Below are 19803 nucleotides of genomic sequence, written 5' to 3'. Positions count from 1 at the left end.
TGGGGCAACCTGAAGTTCAGACATTATAAAATGTTATTGAAGACTCAATGTTGACTTAATAATTGGTTTGTTTCAAGAGAAGAAAAGCACCACCTCCAGAATGAAAGATGGCTGTATGTCAGAGACAATGTTAAAATATAATGCAGCGTAATGAGACTATGAATTATCAGTCCATCTTTTCACAATAACTTAACCTGTGTGTTAAGATTATGTTCTGAAAGGTCACTTTCAAATTATGCGAACAGAGAGAAAGAAAAATACTCCTAACACATCCAACATGTCTCAGATGGAGACTGACAATGGAATAATTACTTCCAATAAGTGGCATACCATAGCATGTGATAATAATGGCCAGTAAGAACCCTAATAGTCCTTGTTCTGGTATTGCACTCCAGGAGCAATTCTAAGCCCATTACTTTAATTCTCCCAACAACCTTCCAACGGTCATTTTACAGATGAGGAAACTAAAGCTTATATAGTTACTCATCTTTATAAGTTCCTTTTAAGGCCAGGCGCAGTGGCTCAGAGCCACCTGTAATCCCAGCACTTTGGGAGGCCGACGCAGGTAGATCACTGGAGGTCAGGAGTTCAAGACCAGCCTGGCCAACATAGTGAAACCTCATCTCTACTAAAAATGCAAAAAATTAACCAGGCATGGTGGCAGGCACCTGTAATCTCAGCTACTCGGGAGGTTGAGACAAAACAATTGCTTGAACCCCGGAAGTGGGGGTTGCGGTGAGCTGAGATTGCGCAACTGCACTCCAGCCTGGGCGACAGAATGAGACTCCATCTCAAAAAAAAAAAATAGGAAATTCATTTTAAACCCAGAGATTCTAGAATTCAAACAATTAGCATGGGCCACTGTGTGTGCGCACAGGTGTGCACCCATAGGCAAACCATCTTTGTAGTTGTGGGACAGAGGGATTTGCGTTGTTGTAGGTTCTATATACTTTGTTCCTTATGCTCCAAGTGTATGCCATCTGCACAAACATCTTGTCTAACTCTGACCTTTAATTAGGGCCCTCACTATGTCTAAGTTAAGTGAATCATAATATTAGGCTTAATAAATGTTACCAGCGCAAATTTATAGCAGAGTAGGAACAGAGTGTTAGATACGAAGGACTTAAAATAGATTTCTTATTTTTTAATTTTCACCAAGAATGAATAAAATGGTATGTCCATTTATTAGTGCTTGTTTCATCAGTGCTTGTTGCATCAGTGCTGGCAAAATTGTCAGGGTGGCGAAAGTTACATTCTCAGGGCACTCCCTTCTTCCCACCTCTCTCATGAAACCAGGAGCTTAATGTTCTTTTTCCTTCTGCCCTGCAGCCAAATTCTCACTCTGGAAAGAGCCTAAGAAATATATTATCATTAAGAGAATCCTTACACACTGGTGGTAGGAATGTTCATTAGTTCAGCCCCTGTGGAAAGCAGTTTGGTGATTTCTCAAAGAACTAAAAATAAAATTCTTATTCAACCCAGCAATCCTATTGCTGGATATATACCCAAAGGAGAATACATTATTCTACCTAAAAGACACCTGCACTCTTCATAACAGCAAAGACATGGAATCAACCTAGGTGCCTATCAACAGTGGATTGGATAAAGAAAATTTGACACACCAATTTTCTTTATATGCAGCCCTAAAAAAGAACAAAATTGTGCATTTTGCAGCAACACAGGTGCACCTGGAGGAATTATCCTAGGTGAATTAACACAGAAACGGAAAACCAAATACCACATGTTCTCACTTATAAGTGAGAGCTAAACAGACATCAAGATAGGAATAATAGACAGTGGGGACTCCAAAAGTGGGAAGGAAGGGAGAGTGGCAAGGACTGAAAAACTACCTATTGGGTAATATGTTCACTATCTAGCTAATGGATTCAATAGAAGCCCAAATCTCAGCAACACGAAATATGTCCATGTAACAAACCTGCACACATACCCCCTGAATCTAAAAAAATTTAAAAGTTTTATATTCCCATTAAGACACTGATGAAGTTTTCAGGACAGTTTTGTGACTTTGTAGGGGAATGGAGAAGCAGCTTCTAACTTTCTTTGAAAGGAGGCATCTGGAGTAGTAGACCAAGCCTGGGCTTTGCTTGCATGCCAGAGTTCAAATCCCAATTCTCTCACTTTCTAGTTGTGGGTGGCGGGAATGCCACTTAAGCTCTCTGGCACTCAGTGTCATTGGCAGTTAAGGATACCAATATCCAGATGGCAGTATTGTGGTAAGAGTTGGAAAATATCTGTAAAGAGTCTGATCTATGCGGAGCTCTAAAAGGGCAGAGCTTATGTCTGTACATGTCCATTCATGGTTCATGTCAGCACGAGAACAGTCTGGGATCTGCGTAGGAGACCAAGGAATATCTACTGAAGGACAGGAATAAATGAAACGGTAGCCATTCTTACTGAAATCTGCTCTATGCCAAGTGGGCCTACAGTATTTCTTCCTTTTATGGGCAAGAAAGTAGAGCTGGAGGAATAAGCCTGGTTTCCTGAGATCACTAACCTTCCATTCTTTCTAACCATTCCAGGGCAAAGAAGGAGCCTTCATGGTAAGAGATTCCAGGACTCCGGGAACATACACCGTGTCTGTTTTCACCAAGGCTGTTGTAAGGTATGGAGCTAACTCTGCTCAGCAAAGTGGAGAGAAACACTTCTGAAGTGTGTGAGCATTGGGGTACAGACAACAAAGTCAGACAGTGCAAGAGGTAGAGGCTCACTAGAAATGGTCTGTTTTCCCTCTTCACTCTGAGAAAACCAAGGCCATGGAGATCAAGGCTAGAACTTAAGAGACTTAGAAAGTGACAGAGTTGGGGGTGGATGCCAGGTCCTCTTTCAATTAGCATCTCCAATTTTAGAGTTCTAAAGATATAAAATACTTGGCACTGTATTGGATGAGTATATAATTTAATGCATAGAATAACAGAAGAGATATTTCTATCTGGAAGCAAAAATATATGAACTGCAGTTCTGGCTCTGCTCATAAAACTACCTACCATTAACTGAATCTTTATTATGTGCCAGAAAATATGCAGACCATTTCCAATCCTAAGAAGCCCTGAAGGCAGGTATTACTGTGCTCATTTCACACAGAAGAAACCGAGGTTCAGGAGCTGATGGTGCCTCCCTACAGCCGTGGGTCTGAAGGGGCCAAGGCACCTCCAGCCTTCAGCCAACTGGACTGCAAGACCTTTGCTGCTTTTCTGCCCCTCCGGGCCTATTTCTTCTTTGTAAAATGATGTCTAAGAACCCATCTAGGGTTCAAATTCCCTTCTAATTAGAACATTAGTTAGAACTAAGCTGTTTGACATTGACCAAAGTGCAGTCAGAATTAAGAGAAGAGATAAATAATTTTTAAGGTGTCTTTGGAAAATTGTTTTGGAAGACTGAGACTGTGAGCAGGACGTGGAGCAAGGGCAGGTGGCAAAGAGGAAGGGCCTGATCCAGGGATGGGAGGGAACACAGGGGCTGTGCCTCTGCCATGGCTGGGAGACAGTAAGGAGGTGACCTGCAATCCCGCAGGTATGATGGCAAAGGGATGAAACATACAGTCTCTGTTGAGGCTCCCCACAACTACCCCCAGCTTCAGGAACTCACTAGGAGGCCTTACTGGACTAAGACTTATTGAGATTTAATACAGCAAATACAAAGCAAAATCAGCAAAGGGAAAAGACACATGGGACAAAATCTAGAGGCAACAAAACACAAGCTTCCGAGAGTCCTCTCTCACTGGAGCCACACAGGATGTGCTTAACTCCTCCAGCAACAAGTTGTAACCACACGTGAGCGCTGCCTACCAGGGGAACTCATTAGAGACTCAGTGCCCAAGGCTTTTATTGGAGGCTGTTTCCATAGACAGCGCCTGCCTAGCACGTGCCAAAATTCCAGATACCCAAAAGGAAAACAAGTGTTCACCATAAATCACACTGTTTCTAGCAAACAGTTTAGGCACAGCTCACCACCCTTATCAGTTAGAGAAAGAGCCCTCCCGAAATCCCAGTTCCCAAACACCAGCCAAGGGCTAAGCGTGCAAGCAGGTCTTTCTAAGGAGAGTAGTCAGGCCTGTTATGTTCATCCTGTGCAGCATAAAGTCAAGTAAGTGTGAAGGGGTCAGAGAGGCTTTCTCAAAGTATGCTGACAATCAGTTAAATTCATAGAACAGGCAAGGCAATCACATAGCAAATATTTCCATTCATTCATTTTGTGGCAGTGGAAGAACCATCACCAATCCATCACAACAGTGCTGTCCACTGGGTCCAGACACAACCTCAGAGTCCTTTTAAACTCAGTACTGCAGCACCCAGGGCCAACCTGTCAAGACTGACTTACAAGTTGAACAATATCTACCATCTTGTGAGAGGTTACAAGACAAAGATAGTAAGAACTTAATACTAGTAGACTTTTTTTTTTTGTCTCAACATTGCTTCTTAATAATAACTACATTTACGCTTCATTTGTTTAAGTGAGAACAACCCCTGTATAAAGCACTATCACATCAAGGAAACAAATGACAATCCTAAGCGATATTATGTGGCTGAAAAGTTTGTGTTCGATTCCATCCCTCTTCTCATCAACTATCACCAACATAATGGAGGAGGTAAGCTCTAAAGCAGGGGTGGACCAGGGCCACCCAGCAGGAGGTGAGCAGCAGGTGAGCAAGCATTACTGCCTGACCTCCGCCTCCCGTCAGATCAGCTACATTAGATTCTCATAAGAGTGCAAACCCTGTTGTGAACAGCACTTGTGGGATAGGTTGTGCGTTCCTTATAAGAATCAAATGCCTGATGATCTGAGATGGAACAGTTTCATCCTGAAAGCAACCCCCTGCCACACCCATCCATGGACAAACTGTCTTCCACAAAGTCGGTCCCTGGTGCCAAAAAGGTTGGGGACTGCTGCTCTAGAGGACAAAGCCAGAAGGCACCTGGGTTAGGCTTTTTTGAATTGCTATCAAGGAATACCTGAGGCTGGGTAATTTATAAAGAAAAGAGGTTTAATTGGTCCATGGCTCTATAGAAAGCATGGTGCCGGCATCTTCTTGGCTTTTAGGGAGGCCTCAGGAAGCTTTCAGTCATGGCAGAAGGCAAAAGGGGAGCAGGAGTATCACATGGCAGGAGCATGAGCGAGGAGGGAGAAGGTGCCACAGACATTTGAACAATCAGATCTTGCATGAACTCAGAGTGATAACTCATTTATTATCACAAAAACAGCACCAAGGCATTTGTGAGGGATCCTGCCCAATGACCCAAATACCTCCCATCCCACCAGGCCCCACCTCCTTTCCTTTCCTTTCTTTTCTTTTTTTTTTTTTTTTTTTTTTTTTTTTTTTTTTGAGACAGAGTTTTGCCCTGTAGCTCAGGCTGGAGTGCAGTGGTTCAATCTTGGCTCATTGCAACCTCCACCTCCCAGGTTCAAGTGAGTCTCCTGCCTCAGCCTCCTGATTAGCTGGGATTACAGGCATGTGCCACCACACCGGGCTAATTTTGGTATTCTTGATAGGGACGGGGTTCACCGCATTGGCCAGGCTGGTCTTGAACTCCTGACCTCAGGTAATCTGCCCGCCTCAGCCTCCCAAAGTGCTGGGATAACAGGTGTAAGCCACCATGCCCAGCCAGCGCTTACATTTCAACATGAGATTTGGAGGGGACAAACATCCAAACGATATCAGCACCCACACAGGAGACTTAATGAAAACTGGCAAAAGCCCACCCTGGCTTCTTTTGGACCATAAATAATAAACAAATATACAAATAGAAAAATATGACAAATATTTAATTATATTATATATCTTCTATTAGCAAGTTATCTTATGGAAATCATGAAATTTTACCACCTGCCCACCTGTGCCTATGATGTTTTCAAGGAGGGCGCAATATCAGTAATTAGGCTTTGGGATTTGTTTTCCAGAATAAAATTAGCTTTTGCATCTGATTATTATTATTCTTATTATTTTTAGTGATTTAAGTTAGATGGTTGCTACAGCAAAGGCCTAACCACTGCTTCTTGGCTTTTCAATCATCCCAGGCCTGGTGACTCGACTCCGGTATCCAGTGTGTTTTGGGAGGCAGAAAGCTCCAGTTACAGCAGGACTGAGATACGGTGAGCAGTACAATCAGGAATGTAAACTCATGTCCCTCAAGGTCTGGGGCAAATTCTGAATAAACTGGCCATGAGCCTACCTGATCCCCAGACTACAAATCACCATTAAAACAAGTATATTATATATCTAGAGATGATGGCATTAATGAATATTTACATTGTGTGTAAGAGAAGTACATACATAAGCATGTTTCTCTAGGTCAAACCAGTGACCATTGGTTTTAGTGAAGAGTTCATTAATGAAGTGTTTATTAAGCACCTACTTTGTACAGAGCACTCTACTAAATGCTATTAGAAAAATATTAGAAAACCGTGCCTTAGCACTGTGTTTCCACCTATCTTCTAGAACTTTTATATCATTTAGTTGGTTGAGTAGCAGACTATTGCAAGAACTGCAAGCTGACAGCATCTGGAGGTATTGTCTGCATAAGAGAGTGTTAAAATTCTTTGGAATGCCTTAGGCGTGGCAAGATCTCCAGTGCTGCAGCCCCTACTATGTTTGCTTGTCCTATGGAATTGCTTCACTCACTTGGGATTATCTGCCTGGACTCTGAAGGCATATGGCTTTGCATAGCCTTGGCCCCAACTGTGCGCTGCCTGTGGAGAAGGCTGCCTGATTTTCATTTCTTATCTCCTAGGTTGGTGGTTCTCAAACTTCAGTGTGCATCAAAGTCTTCTAGAATGCTTATTAAAAATGTTGACTCCTGGCTCCTATCCAAACACTCACCAAAACACAATCCTTGATAGGGTCTAGGAGTCTGCTTTTTTTTTTCTGGCATGGTCTTACTTTGTCACCCAGGCTGGAGATGCAGTGGCGTAATCACGGCTCACTGCTGCCTTGACCTCCTGGACTCAAGTGATCCTCCCACCTCAGCCTCCCAAGTAGCTGTGACTACAGACACATGCTACCATGCCTGGCTAATTTTTAAAAATTTTTTGTAGAGACAGGGTCTCACTATGTTGCCCTGGCTGGTCTTAAACTCCTGGGCTCAAGCAATCCTCTTGCCTCAGCCTCCCAAAGTGTTAGGATGACAGGCATGAGCCACTGTGCCCAGCCGAGTCTACATTTTAAACAAGCATGCTAGGTGATTTTGATACAGGTGGTCAAAGGGCAATACTTGGAGAACCACTGCCACACATGGGCTTCTTTATCCCTAACCAGCACCATGTCCAGCACATAGTAGGTGCTCAATACTGCTTGCTGTTGAGTCTATGCCTCAAAGCGGTGAAAATCTTGCTATTTAGGTACCAGACCAAGCGTTGGAAAAGGATAGTGCTTCTTTAGCCTCCTTATGAAAATAAGGGTATTCTAATAAATGTACAGTCTTAATGTGTCCACGCGGGATGGAATCTCAGATATTATCTGGTCAGCCCACTCATTTTGTCGGTGAGGAAACTGAGTCTTGGAATCTCGTATTTGTTTGTTAAACATTTCTTGAGAACCTCCCATGTGCCAGACACTAGTTTGTGCTAGATTGTGTCTCTGCACAAACTGTCTTTAAATCTGTCTCTTTAACTGCCCGTCCGCCCCAGTAAGGCCTAATAGAGTTCTGCGTATACAGCAGATGCTCTTGATAGATGAATGAATGAAAGAATGATCAGCTCAAATGAAATTTACTTAGTGTGAAAATGACAATAAAACTTTAGAGTCAGACATAGAAAATGGTTGTTACATTGCAAGAACCCTTTCTTTAATATTTTGATTAACATGGTTTCTTTAATATCTTGATTAATGTCACTCTCCTTCTTCTTTCCATGTTACCTTCCCACATATATTTTCATAGTTTTCTAGCATATCCTATGTTATTATGTGGGAAAAAAGATTATTTATTTGCCATCTTTGAATTATATTAACATAGGCTAAAATTCTAGATAGGGCTTTATAATCCCCTGGTATCCCAGAACCTTATATCTACCACTTGCTGACCCCAGGGAACTCTCTCTTTCTCTTCCAGGGAAATGGGTGATTGATCCCTCAGAACTCACTTTTGTACAAGAGATTGGCAGTGGGCAGTTTGGGTTGGTGCATCTGGGCTATTGGCTCAACAAGGACAAGGTGGCTATCAAAACCATTCGGGAAGGGGCTATGTCAGAAGAAGACTTCATAGAGGAGGCTGAAGTCATGATGTGAGTGCTCGAAACAGGGATATGCAGAAACTCTGGGTGGAGGAACATCAGTTCTGTGTTCTTGAAATGCCATTCAAACGCCATAGGGTACTATCTCCCTGTGCAAGCTCCCGGCAGTGGCTTCCTATCACACAGATAATAAAATCAAACTCTTCACAGTGGTCTCCAAAGCCCACCATAATCTGATCACGCCTACCTCCCCCTTCTCAGCTCCTACCCATCTCTCCTCTGGTCCATGACATGCCAGCCACACTGGCCTCTGCTCATCTTCACACACAGAGCTGACTCCTTGCCATTTGTCAGGTCTCAGCTCCAATGACATGTTTTTGTTTTGGGGAGGGAATGAATATTATTTTCATCCAAACCATAAATTAGACAAAATGACCATTGGCTATTTTGGTACCATAATATTTTTGGCATTTTGGGGAGGCTGAGTTTAGGCCATCTCAACCCTTGTTTTTTTCCTCCAGGAAACTGTCTCATCCCAAACTGGTCCAGCTGTATGGGGTGTGCCTGGAGCAGGCCCCCATCTGCCTGGTGTTTGAGTTCATGGAGCACGGCTGCCTGTCAGATTATCTACGCAGCCAGCGGGGACTTTTTGCTGCAGAGACCCTGCTGGGCATGTGTCTGGACGTGTGTGAGGGCATGGCCTACCTGGAAGAGGCATGTGTCATCCACAGAGACTTGGTATGAGCACGCAGGGTGAACACCCACAGGTCCAGGGTAAAGGGACACGTCTCACTGAAATGACTGGGAATGCATTAATAAATAATACATCACAGACAATCTCCTTTCCTCTCTCAACCTCTCACCTACTTCGGGTGGTCCTAGTGGAAAGTGCTTCATGAGGACTTACTTCTGGGCCCTAATCCCAGTCCAAAGTCTTTCACCTTGCATTTCAGTTTTTAGTCTTCCAAAATGGAGATCACTGCCACTCCTTCTTAACCTCTCTGTGACTCAGTTTCCTCCTGGTAAATTGAGGAAACTGAGTTTGTCTGAAGGTGTTATTCAAGGGTCTACCAGAATCACACTGGGGAAGCCCTTAAGCTCCTCTCAGAATCTCTGGTGGCTGGGACTCAGGAATATTCATTTTAACACATTCCCCATGTGATTTGTACACACATTAGAATTTGAGACATATGGCTGGGCGTGGTGGCTCATGCCTGTAATCCCAGCACTTTGGGAGGCCAAGGTGGGTGAATCATGAGGTCAGGAGTTCGAGACCAGCCTGGCAAAGATGGTGAAACCCGATCTCTACTAAAAATACAAAAAAATTAGCTGAGCTTAGTGGCGGGAACCTGTAACCCTAGCTACTCAGGAGGCTGAGGAAGGAGAATTGCTTGAACCCAGGAGGCAGAGGTTGCAGTGAGCTGAGATCGTGCCACTGCACTCCAACCTGGGCAACAGAGTAAGACTCCATCTAAAAAAAAAAATTGGAGACACACTGGGGTGTTATCTCTAAGGGCTCTTTCAATGCAACATTCTATAATACTAATTAGGGGTCAGGTACTCTCCTTATTGAAGAATAGTTTTAAAAGGATTAACAACATCAAAACATTCTTAATCTAGTCAACTGGGAGACGCTTTCTTCCTGTTATCCCTGATGTTAACATTTCCTATCACATCAGGTTGCATTAGAGCCTATCTTTGGTTAGACAACACCAAGGATTTCTAATTAGAACTCAAGAATGGAGATAAACTTACTCATCTTGATAGTGGATCTTACACATTCAACTTTCCAGTTAACTTCTAGCAGGCATTTGTGAGGCTTAATTAACATTTGTAAAGCTCCATGATGCCCTTGTATGACAGCACTGCAGTAAAGCAAAGGACTGGAATTATAGGAGACTTCTTAACTACTGACAACCCATCAACAGTTTTCCTCTCCCCCTTTGTTTGCCTGTCTCCTCTCCAGGCTGCCCGAAATTGTTTGGTGGGAGAAAATCAAGTCATCAAGGTGTCCGACTTCGGGATGACAAGGTAAAAGAGGGATGTGGTGCCAGTGAAGTCTCAGGAATGGGACTCAGGCCCCCAGAACATTCTGACCTTCTCCCTCCACTCTCTTCCCAGGTTCGTTCTTGATGATCAGTACACCAGTTCCACAGGCACCAAATTCCCAGTGAAGTGGGCATCCCCAGAAGTTTTCTCTTTCAGTCGCTATAGCAGCAAATCGGATGTGTGGTCATTTGGTGAGTGTCATGCTGGGCCCCACCGCCCCAAGATCTGGGCTGCAGGCCAGCTGTTTCCCTTATCAAATGCAGACAACCTTACCCACCCTAACCCAGTATCGTATCATGAGGGTGTCCCACTGGAGGGTTGCGTAAGAAAGGCCCTGAAAACTATGAAAGGGCCTTCATTATTTTGTTTGTTTTTAGAGATATTGGACATGGTGGTGGGAGCTAAACTAAAAGTGGAAACAGCATTCTGGTGCCCGCTGCTATGAAGTCAAAAGCTGGAGAAGTCAGGAGATTCAAATATGAGCCCCTTGAAGGCAGGGACCATGTTTTGTCCAACATTACATTTCCATACTTCTCTCTCAATAAGTATTAATATTTATTCATTCAACAACAATTAACTGAGGATCTATTCTATGCCAAGGGCTAATCTAGGTGCTGAGGATGCAATGGTTCATAGGAAAGAAAAGACTTCTATTCTTTTGGAACTAAATTTGAGACAGGAGGAGACACAGAAAATCACAAAAGATCATAATAACCATCGTAAACCATAACAATCATAAACATGCTAAGGGATAGAAGATAAAGTCAAGCAATCATAAGTAGTTGCTATGAATAAAATAAAACAGTATTGGCGCAGAGTAACTAGAATGGAAAGAGGGTCTGCTTTGAATAGGGTGGTGTGGGAGGGCCTTTCTCAGAAGGTAATTCTTCAGCAGAGACTTGAATGATAGGAGGGAGCTGTCACCGTTTGAAGAGCCAGGGAACAGTGTCCCTGATAGAGGGACCAGCAAGTGCAAAATCTTGGTGCATCCAAAGAACAGGGGGTACTGACTTATTGGGAGAACAATAGACAATGAAGGTGGCAGGCCATGATAAGGAATTAGAATTTCTAAAAAGTGCAAATGGCTATGAATGAATGAATGATGTTGGTATGGCGGGATGTACCAAATGTTCTTGCTGAATTTGTCATGTCACCTGAAGTCATAGTTTGTGCATACTAAAGTGTGCAAAAAATATATACCAGAGAACCTCTTTGATTTGGATTATAAGAAGAATTATACTGTGTGCAGAAACTACTTGAAGATTGATTTTTGCCATTCGGTATGAAGGAAGGGTTTGACAAGGTCTTACTAGTAGTAGAAACCAGGGGGAGGTTGGCTAGGTAAATCTTTTAGGAGAAGAATGAGTGTTAAAACTCTTCTCCAGCTCTAGGAGCCAAGCGGTTTGTTAATTATGAGTCCTACCTGTTTCTTAAAACAGTCCCCTATTCACCAAACCTAGCAGCCACTTTGTTAACCAGGTTTAAGTTACAGAATGGACTTGAAAGAAATTTACTAACAGCATTCTTGGATGACTCTCCTCTTCTCAGTGTGTATAACTAGGAAGGTTGGGGCTGATGTACAGTCATCTCACTATGGGTGATAAAACTGATCACACTGCACCAAGCAAGGGCCCCACAATGAGACATTTGGAGCAATGGCCACTTTAGCACATTCACCTTCTGACTCTGAATGGGGATTATTCAGCCAAAGGGTATCAGCCTGGGAATTTCCTGCAGCATCTTACCGTTAGAGGATTGGGCTGAAATTCGTCCCTGCCTAAGATATGTTATTTGAAGAGAGTCCAGAAATGAGGTTGATGGATGGATGCAGAATAGAAAGAGGTCAATGAAAAACAAGTGTGAAAAAACTGGGGGTACCAGCCTAAGCAACAGAAACCTGGATGAGCTGAAAGCTCCATGCCTGCATCAACCCGTTTGACTTTGTCCTATGTTTTAAGTTTTTTTGCCCTCATTAACAGTGTGCTCTTCAGAACAAGTCAACCTCTTTGTACTTCACTCAATTTTTTTTATCTATACATATCTCATCTATGCATCTATGTATTAAAGAAATCATTCTGAAACCATGTTTTAGCAGCAGCACATTTTTAAATAAATTTTCACTAAAAATTGTGATGTCTTGGAGTGATAAGCATTCTTATTTAGGGTCAGGTTCTGAATTTCCAACTCCCGAGGCACCTCTGAGTAACACTAGAGATTCTGATCACTGGATCTGGGCTAGGGCCCAGGAATCTGCCATTTGAACAAGCCTGTGAGATGATTTTTATTCAGGTGTTTTGGGGATCATGCGTTGGGAATGTGTACTCTAAGATTCTCTGGAACAAGCTTCGGAAAGCTCTGGATTAGCTGATTTGCAAGCAGCCTTCTTGCTCTGACAACCTGTGAATATATCAGCACATGATAAAGACAAAGCTGGGTGTGACATTTCTACTAAGGGCAGAAGAGGAAAAGAAAGGGATTAAATCAGAGGTCAAAAATAGACAAGCAAAAGATGTGTTTTGCTTGGTCTGCATGGTATTTTTAAAATTCAAGAAGTTCAACTCTTAATTTTTGACTTCTTTTTTTAAAAAAATCAGAAAATGTGACAATTCTGATCCCTCATTTTCATGTGCCATACTTTGGTTGGAGTCAAATCATAGCTGTCTCCTTAAGACAGAACTGTTTATTTCATTTTCCACAATCCTCCCCAATCCCTATAGTGTCACACCTCCTACACTCCATTCATTTACATCCTGCATCGTGGTGTTTGAGTCTACAACTGTCAGTTGTAGCATTTGAGTTTGATATAACAAAGGGTCCATCTTGAAAATCCTTCTCCACTACAAAGGTCGGGAAATTTCAGTTCTTTAAAAATAAGACAGGCCTAATAAACCTCAGATAGACTCCATGTACTTCTGGAGGTAGCACATGAATCCTAATGCCAAGGAGTCTGTAATTTCTAGAGGCAGGTTGGTTTGTTTGCTATCTGTGAGCTTTGTCATTCACTGTGCTGTGCTCACCATTTCTCATAGGTGTGCTGATGTGGGAAGTTTTCAGTGAAGGCAAAATCCCATATGAAAACCGAAGCAACTCAGAGGTAGTAGAAGACATCAGCACTGGATTTCGGTTGTACAAGCCCCGGCTGGCCTCCACACACGTCTACCAGATTATGAATCACTGCTGGAAAGAGGTCAGTGGAGGAAGTGCTTCCCCATGCGCTGTCGTATACAATTTCAGGAACTGCCTCCTTCCCTAGAGAAAGGAGCCCTCTCGAAAGGATGAGGCAGGAGGGATAACTAATATAGATTAGCAACAACATGACTTTGAGGATCTATTAACGGGATGGATCCCCCATCCCTAAAGGAGCTGACAGTGACCTTAAATATTATTTGGTTTGCTACATAATGTCACAAGCTATAAGCACAGCTTCAGAGAGGAAGATGGGGTGTGGCCTATGCCAGCTTCCTTCTCGATTTTCTGAGAAGAGAAAAAAAAATCTGTAACATCATAAAACCATTAGAAGTTATAGAAATAACTTTGGGAACGAAGTTCACTTGTGCTATGAAAATATTAAAATGGCTTAATTTGAGTTCATTTTATTCATTCAGCAATTTAAAATGGGGAGGCAATTACTCTGTACCCACCCGGGTGGCTCATTTACCCCATCCTTGGATTGCAGGCCATGGCTTGAGCCCCATCACTGTGAGTCTTAGTCTTTGCTGAGTTAGAAAAATCATACATTTCAGCCAAAGTGAAAAGTTGCTGAAATAGAGAATTAATAAAAATTCAGATCATTGTAGGACAACAAGGTGGAATACAAAAAAATTAGAACACTAGGATTTTGTCTCAGCTTTACCATTTATTTGCCATTAATCTTTGACAATTCTCTGAACTTCCTTTTTCTTACTGTTGAATTAAATAATGCTTGATCTATGAGCTCATAGAGCTTTTATAATCGGAAAGAAACAAACAATAAAGACATAAACAAGGGCATAAAACAAATCTTATCCACTTCATAAGGATTAGCTGCAATAATAATAATGATGACTGACATTCAATTAGCACTTTTTTCCTCTTTTAACCATCATTTATTGATTTTTTTAAATTAATAGACTTTATTTTTTAACAAAGAGTACAGAATTCTCATATACCCACCTCACCTGAACAGTTTCACTGTTCACTAACATTTGGCATGAGTGTGATACTTTCGTCACAATTAATGAACTTCTATTAATACATTATATTAACTAAAGTTCATAGTTTACATTAAGTTTCAGTCTTTGTGCTGTAGAGTTCTGTAGGTTTTCACAAATTCATAATGCCATGTATCTGTCACTATAGTATCAGACAGAATAGTTTTACTGCCCTAAAAAATCTCCTGTCCTTCACCCATTTATCCCTCTCCTCATCCCCAGACCACTGGCAACTACTGATCTTTTCACTGTCTCCATAGCTTTGCCTTTCTCAGCATGCCACATATTGGCATCATACAGCATGTAGGCTTTTCGGACTGGCTTCTTTCACTCAGTAATATGATTTAAGATCCCTCCATGTCTTTTTGTGGCTTAATAACTAATTTCTTTTTATTGTGAAATAATATTCCATTGTATGGATATACCACAGTTTATCTACTTAGCTACTAAAGGAAATCTTGGTTGCTTTCAGTTTTTGTGTTGTTTGTTTGCTTGGGTTTTGGGGCTTTTGTTTTGCTTTGTTTTGTTTGAAATGGGGTCTTATTCTGTTACCCAGGCTGGAGTGCGTGGTGCAATCTCAGCTCACTGCAACCTCTGCCTCCCAATCTCAAGCGGTCCTCCCACTCGGCCTCCCAAGTAGCTAAGACCACAGACATGTGCCACTGTGCTGAGCTAATTTTTTGTATTTTTGGTAGAGATGGGGTTTGCCACACTGCCCAGGTGAGCTCAGGCAATCAATCCACCCACCTCAGGCCTCCTGTGGTGCTGGGATTACAGGTGTGAGTGCTCAGGCAGACTGGTGTCTTTCACTTAGTAATATGCCTTTAAGGTCCCTCCATGTCTTTGTGGCTTGATAGCTCATTTCTTTTTATTGCTAAATAATATTCCATTGTATGGATATACCACAGTTTGTTTATACATTTACCTGCCAAAGAAAATCTTGCTTGCTTTCAGTTTTAAACAATTATGAATAAAGCTGCTATAAATGTTTATGTGGAGATATTTGTATGCACATAAATTTTCAACTCAATTGGGCAAATGCCTAAGAGTATGCTTGTTGAATCATATGGTAAGACTATGTTTAACTTTTTAAAAAACTGCCAGAATGTCTTCCAAAGTAGCTGTATTATTTTACATTCCCACCAGCAATGAGAGTTCCTCATTAGCATTCGTTGTTTTGGATTTCAGTGGTTCTAATAGATGTGTAGTCGTATTACATTGTTGTTTTAATTTGCATTTTCCTAATTACATATGCTGTTAAGTACATTTTCATATGCTTATTTGCCACCTGTATATCTTCTTGGTAATATCTATTCAGATCTTTTGCCCATTTTTCAATCAGGTTGTTTGTTTACTTATTGTTGAGTTTTAAGAGTTCTTGGTATATTTTGGATACAAGTCCTTTATCAGATATGTGCTTTGCAAATATTCTCTCCTAGTCTGTGGCTTGTCTTCTCATTCTCTTGACAGTGTCTTTCACAGAGCAGACTTTTAAAATATTTTAACAAAGCTCAACATCAACTTGTTTATTCACGAATTGTGCTTTTGGTTTACATCTAAAAACTCATTGCCAAGCCCAGTGTCACCCAAATTTCCTCCTATGTTCTTATGGAAGTTTTATAATTTTGCATTTTTACATTTAGGTCTGTGATCCACTTTGAGTTAATTTTTCCTGAAAGGTATAATGTCTGTGACTAGAGTCATTGTTTTACATATGGATGTCCAATTATTACAGCACTGTTTGTTGAAAAGACTATACCCTTTCTCCTCTGTTCCTTTGTTAAATATTAGTTTACTATATTTATATGGATCTATATCTGGGCTGATCCATTAATCTGTTTGTTTATTCTTTCACTAGTACCATCCTGTCATTACTGTAGCTTTAAAGTAAGTCCTGAAGTCAGGTAGGGTCAGTCTTCTAGCTTTGTTATTCTTCTTCATTATCATATTGGCTCTCTGGGTCTTTTGCCTCTCCATATAAATGTTACAGTAAGTTTGTCAATATCTACAAAATAACTTGCTGAGATTTTTATTAGGATTGTATTGAATCTATATAAGTGAAGTTGGGAAGAACTAACATTTTAACACTATAGTGTCTTCCTGTCCATAAGCATGGAATATCTGTCCATTTATTTAGATCTTCTTTGCTTTTTTATTAGAATTTTTAATTTTTTTCTCATATAGATCCTGTAGATATTTTCTGAGATTTATACCCAGATATTTCATATTTTGGTGTTCTTTAGCATTAATTTCATGATATATTTTTATATGTGATTTAATTCTCAAAACAATTTCATGAGGTAGATACTATTATTATCCCCATTTTACAAATGACAAAACTGAGGTTCAAAGAGGTTAAATAACCTGCTCAATGTCACACAGCTAATTCATGGTAAAACTGAAATTAAACACTAGTCTATTGGATTCCAGAATACCTGTTGTTAAAAACTAGGACAATGTATATGGAATACAGTCTATAGGGAAGCACATATAAAACTCCGCAGGGGATGCTGCTATTAAATTCTGGTTTGTTTTGGATTTACCTATGACACACAAGTACAGGGAGCTTACAGAGTTCTTTTTTCCCTCTCCAGAGACCAGAAGATCGGCCAGCCTTCTCCAGACTCCTGCGTCAACTGGCTGAAATTGCAGAATCGGGACTTTAGTAGAGACTGAGTACCAGGCCACGGGCTGCAGATCCTGAACAGAGGAAGGATATGTCCTCCTTCCATAGAGCATTAGAAGCTGCCACCAACCCAGGACCCTCCAGAGGCAGCCTGGCCTGTGGCATCAGTCCCCGAGTCACCATGGAAGCAGCATCCTGACCACAGCTGGCAATCAAGCCACAGCTGGAGGGTCAGCCACCAAGCTGGAAGCCAGGCCAGAACAGAAATGATGTCTCTGCCCTCCCTCTAGCCTCTTGTCACATGTGGTGCACAAACTTCAACCTGACAGCTTTCAGGCAGCATTCTTGCACTTAGTAATAGAGAGAGACATGAGTAAGACCCAGATTGCTATTTTATTGTTATTTTAACATGAATCTAAAGTTTATGGTTCCAGGGACTTTTTATTTGACCCAACAACACAGTATCCCAGGATATGGAGGCAAGGGGAACAAAGAGCATGACTCTTTTTCTAAGAAAACTGGTGAGTTAACTAAGGTTAGAGTGAGTGTGCTCTGTTGCTGTGATGCTGTCAGCCACAGCTTCCTGCCGTAGAGAATGATAGAACAGCTCACACAGGAGGCCGGATATTCTGAGAAGCAGCTCTATGAGGTTTTACAGAGTACGCTGCTACCTCTCTCCTTGAAGGGAGCGTGGTGAGACCCGTTGGATGGATTGGGGTGAGCAGTTCAGGTCCCATGCTTGGAGCATTGGGTATCTGATATCTGCGCCAGAACAAGAGAACATCTGACGGTGGAGAACCACGTGGTACAAGAAGAGACCTTAGGTTTTATCACTCCCATGCTCATCTTTTATACGAAGCTGTGCAGGTGACTCTGTCTCCTCTTCAGCACAGAATGCTTCCACCAGCATCCTGAAAAGAAATGATTACTTCTGAATACTGACTCTGAGGGGCATGCTTTTTTCCAGCCTCTGGGAATCAGCCCCCTCTCTGCACTATCCGATCCTCATCAACAGAGGGCAGCATTGTGTTGGTCAGTGTTGCTTTGGCGAGCAATTGAAACTTGTTTAGGCCCTAGGGTTGAGCAATTTTAAGGTTGAGACTCCAAGCCTCCTAAAATTCTAGGAGAGAAATAAAGAGTCTGTTCTTGCTCAAACCATCAGGATGGAAACAGTCAGGCACTGACTGGGGTGCTTCCAAGAGGCACGAGAATGCCTATTCTGGCTTGAGCACTTCTATATGCAAGGTGAATATGTGCTGAGCTAGGAGACTTCCCGCACTCTCTCTGTTCACCCTGGGTTCACATCTCCATGAGGCAGTATTATTATTCCCATTTTACAAATAATGTAACTGAGACTTTAAAAAACCAAGACATCTGCCCAAAGTGACGGAACCAGAAAGTCTAGAGCTGGTATTCTAGCCCAAATCTGTCTGACCCCAATACACGGATTCTTTATTCCTATTCGACACTGCCTCCTACTGAAAATGAAAGGGATTGAAGAGGGAATAAATACAACAGAGAGGAAAGATGGAAAGTCCGTAAAGAAGTAAATATAGAACCCTAGCGAATAGTGTTGCTCTGGCACAGACCACTGTGGTTGATGGCATGGCCCTCCAACTTGGAATAGGATTTTCCTTTTCCTACTCTGTATCCTTACCTTGGTCATGTTAATAACTTTGGAGTTATTCAGTTAATGAACCCTTTAATTCTCACAACCCACCAGTCATGTTGCTTGAAGCCATTTATAGATGAGCTTCAAAGCAACTTTAAAAGATTCTTCTGTAGAAGTATGAGTTCTTCCTTTAATTATCATTCCAACTTTCAGCTGTAGTCTTGTTGAACACTTCATGAGGAGGGACATTCCCTGATACAAGAGAGGATGATGTTGCAATTGGCTCTTTCTAAATCATGTGACATTTTGACTGACTTGAGATTCAGATGCATAACTTTTAATTATAATTATTGTGAAGTGGAGAGCCTCAAGATAAAACTCTGTCATTCAGAAGATGATTTTACTCAGCTTATCCAAAATTATCTCTGTTTACTTTTTAGAATTTTGTACATTATCTTTTGGAACCCTTAATTAGAGATGATTTCTGGAACATTCAATCTAGAAAGAAAACATTGGAATTGACTGATCTCTGTGGTTTGGTTTAGAAAATTCCCCTGTGCATTATCTTTTTCAAGCTCAGATTCATCAAAGCCTTAACTGAACATGTGTAAATACTTCACCTCCCGGTGTCCTATCCCGCAAAATGGGCTTCCTGCCTGGTTTTTCTCTTCTCACATTTTGTAAATGGTCCCCTGTGTTTGTAGAGAACTCCCTTATGCAGAGTTTTGGTTCTAGTTTTATTTTGTAGATTTTGCATTTTGTACCTTTTGAGACTATGTATTTATGTTTGGATCAGATGCATATTTATTAATGTACAGTCACTGCTAGTGTTCAAAATAAAAATGTTACAAATACCTGTTATCCTTTGTAGAGCACACAGAGTTAAAAGTTGAATATAGCAATATTAAAGTTATGTTTTAATAAATGTGGTGCATAGGGCCTGGGTTCTGTATTTATTTAAATCGCAAACTCTCAGAAATTTTCCTTAAGTAAAAATGGTTACATGGTTTCATTTTCCACAGACAATTAAAGACTACATATCATTGAACAACATTCATTCAACAAGTAAATATCAAATGTTCCTATGGGTCATGCACACAGCTCAGTGTATGTATCCTCATGAAAACAAAGATGGAAAAGGC

General features: G+C 41.4%; 1 protein-coding gene across 1 annotated transcript in view; it reads left to right on the top strand.

Moving 5' to 3' along the window:
• The window catches only part of ITK (IL2 inducible T cell kinase), a 76218-nt gene extending 56618 nt beyond the window's left edge, over window positions 1-19600 (top strand). Inside the window, exons 10-18 of the mRNA XM_017854403.1 lie at window positions 2541-2623; window positions 4473-4606; window positions 6034-6108; window positions 8064-8235; window positions 8706-8922; window positions 10151-10215; window positions 10306-10424; window positions 13263-13420; window positions 17018-19600. Coding sequence (XP_017709892.1) covers window positions 2541-2623; window positions 4473-4606; window positions 6034-6108; window positions 8064-8235; window positions 8706-8922; window positions 10151-10215; window positions 10306-10424; window positions 13263-13420; window positions 17018-17089 — 1095 coding nt within the window. The 3' untranslated portion in view covers window positions 17090-19600. The remainder of the gene's footprint in view (window positions 1-2540; window positions 2624-4472; window positions 4607-6033; window positions 6109-8063; window positions 8236-8705; window positions 8923-10150; window positions 10216-10305; window positions 10425-13262; window positions 13421-17017) is intronic.
• The last annotated feature ends 203 nt before the right edge of the window (window positions 19601-19803 follow it).

This window comes from Rhinopithecus bieti, unplaced genomic scaffold (genome assembly GCF_001698545.2).
Source record: "Rhinopithecus bieti isolate Rb0 unplaced genomic scaffold, ASM169854v2 scaffold_38833, whole genome shotgun sequence".
Classification (NCBI taxonomy): domain Eukaryota; kingdom Metazoa; phylum Chordata; class Mammalia; order Primates; family Cercopithecidae; genus Rhinopithecus; species Rhinopithecus bieti.
This window is presented reverse-complemented; position numbering and strand designations above follow the sequence as displayed.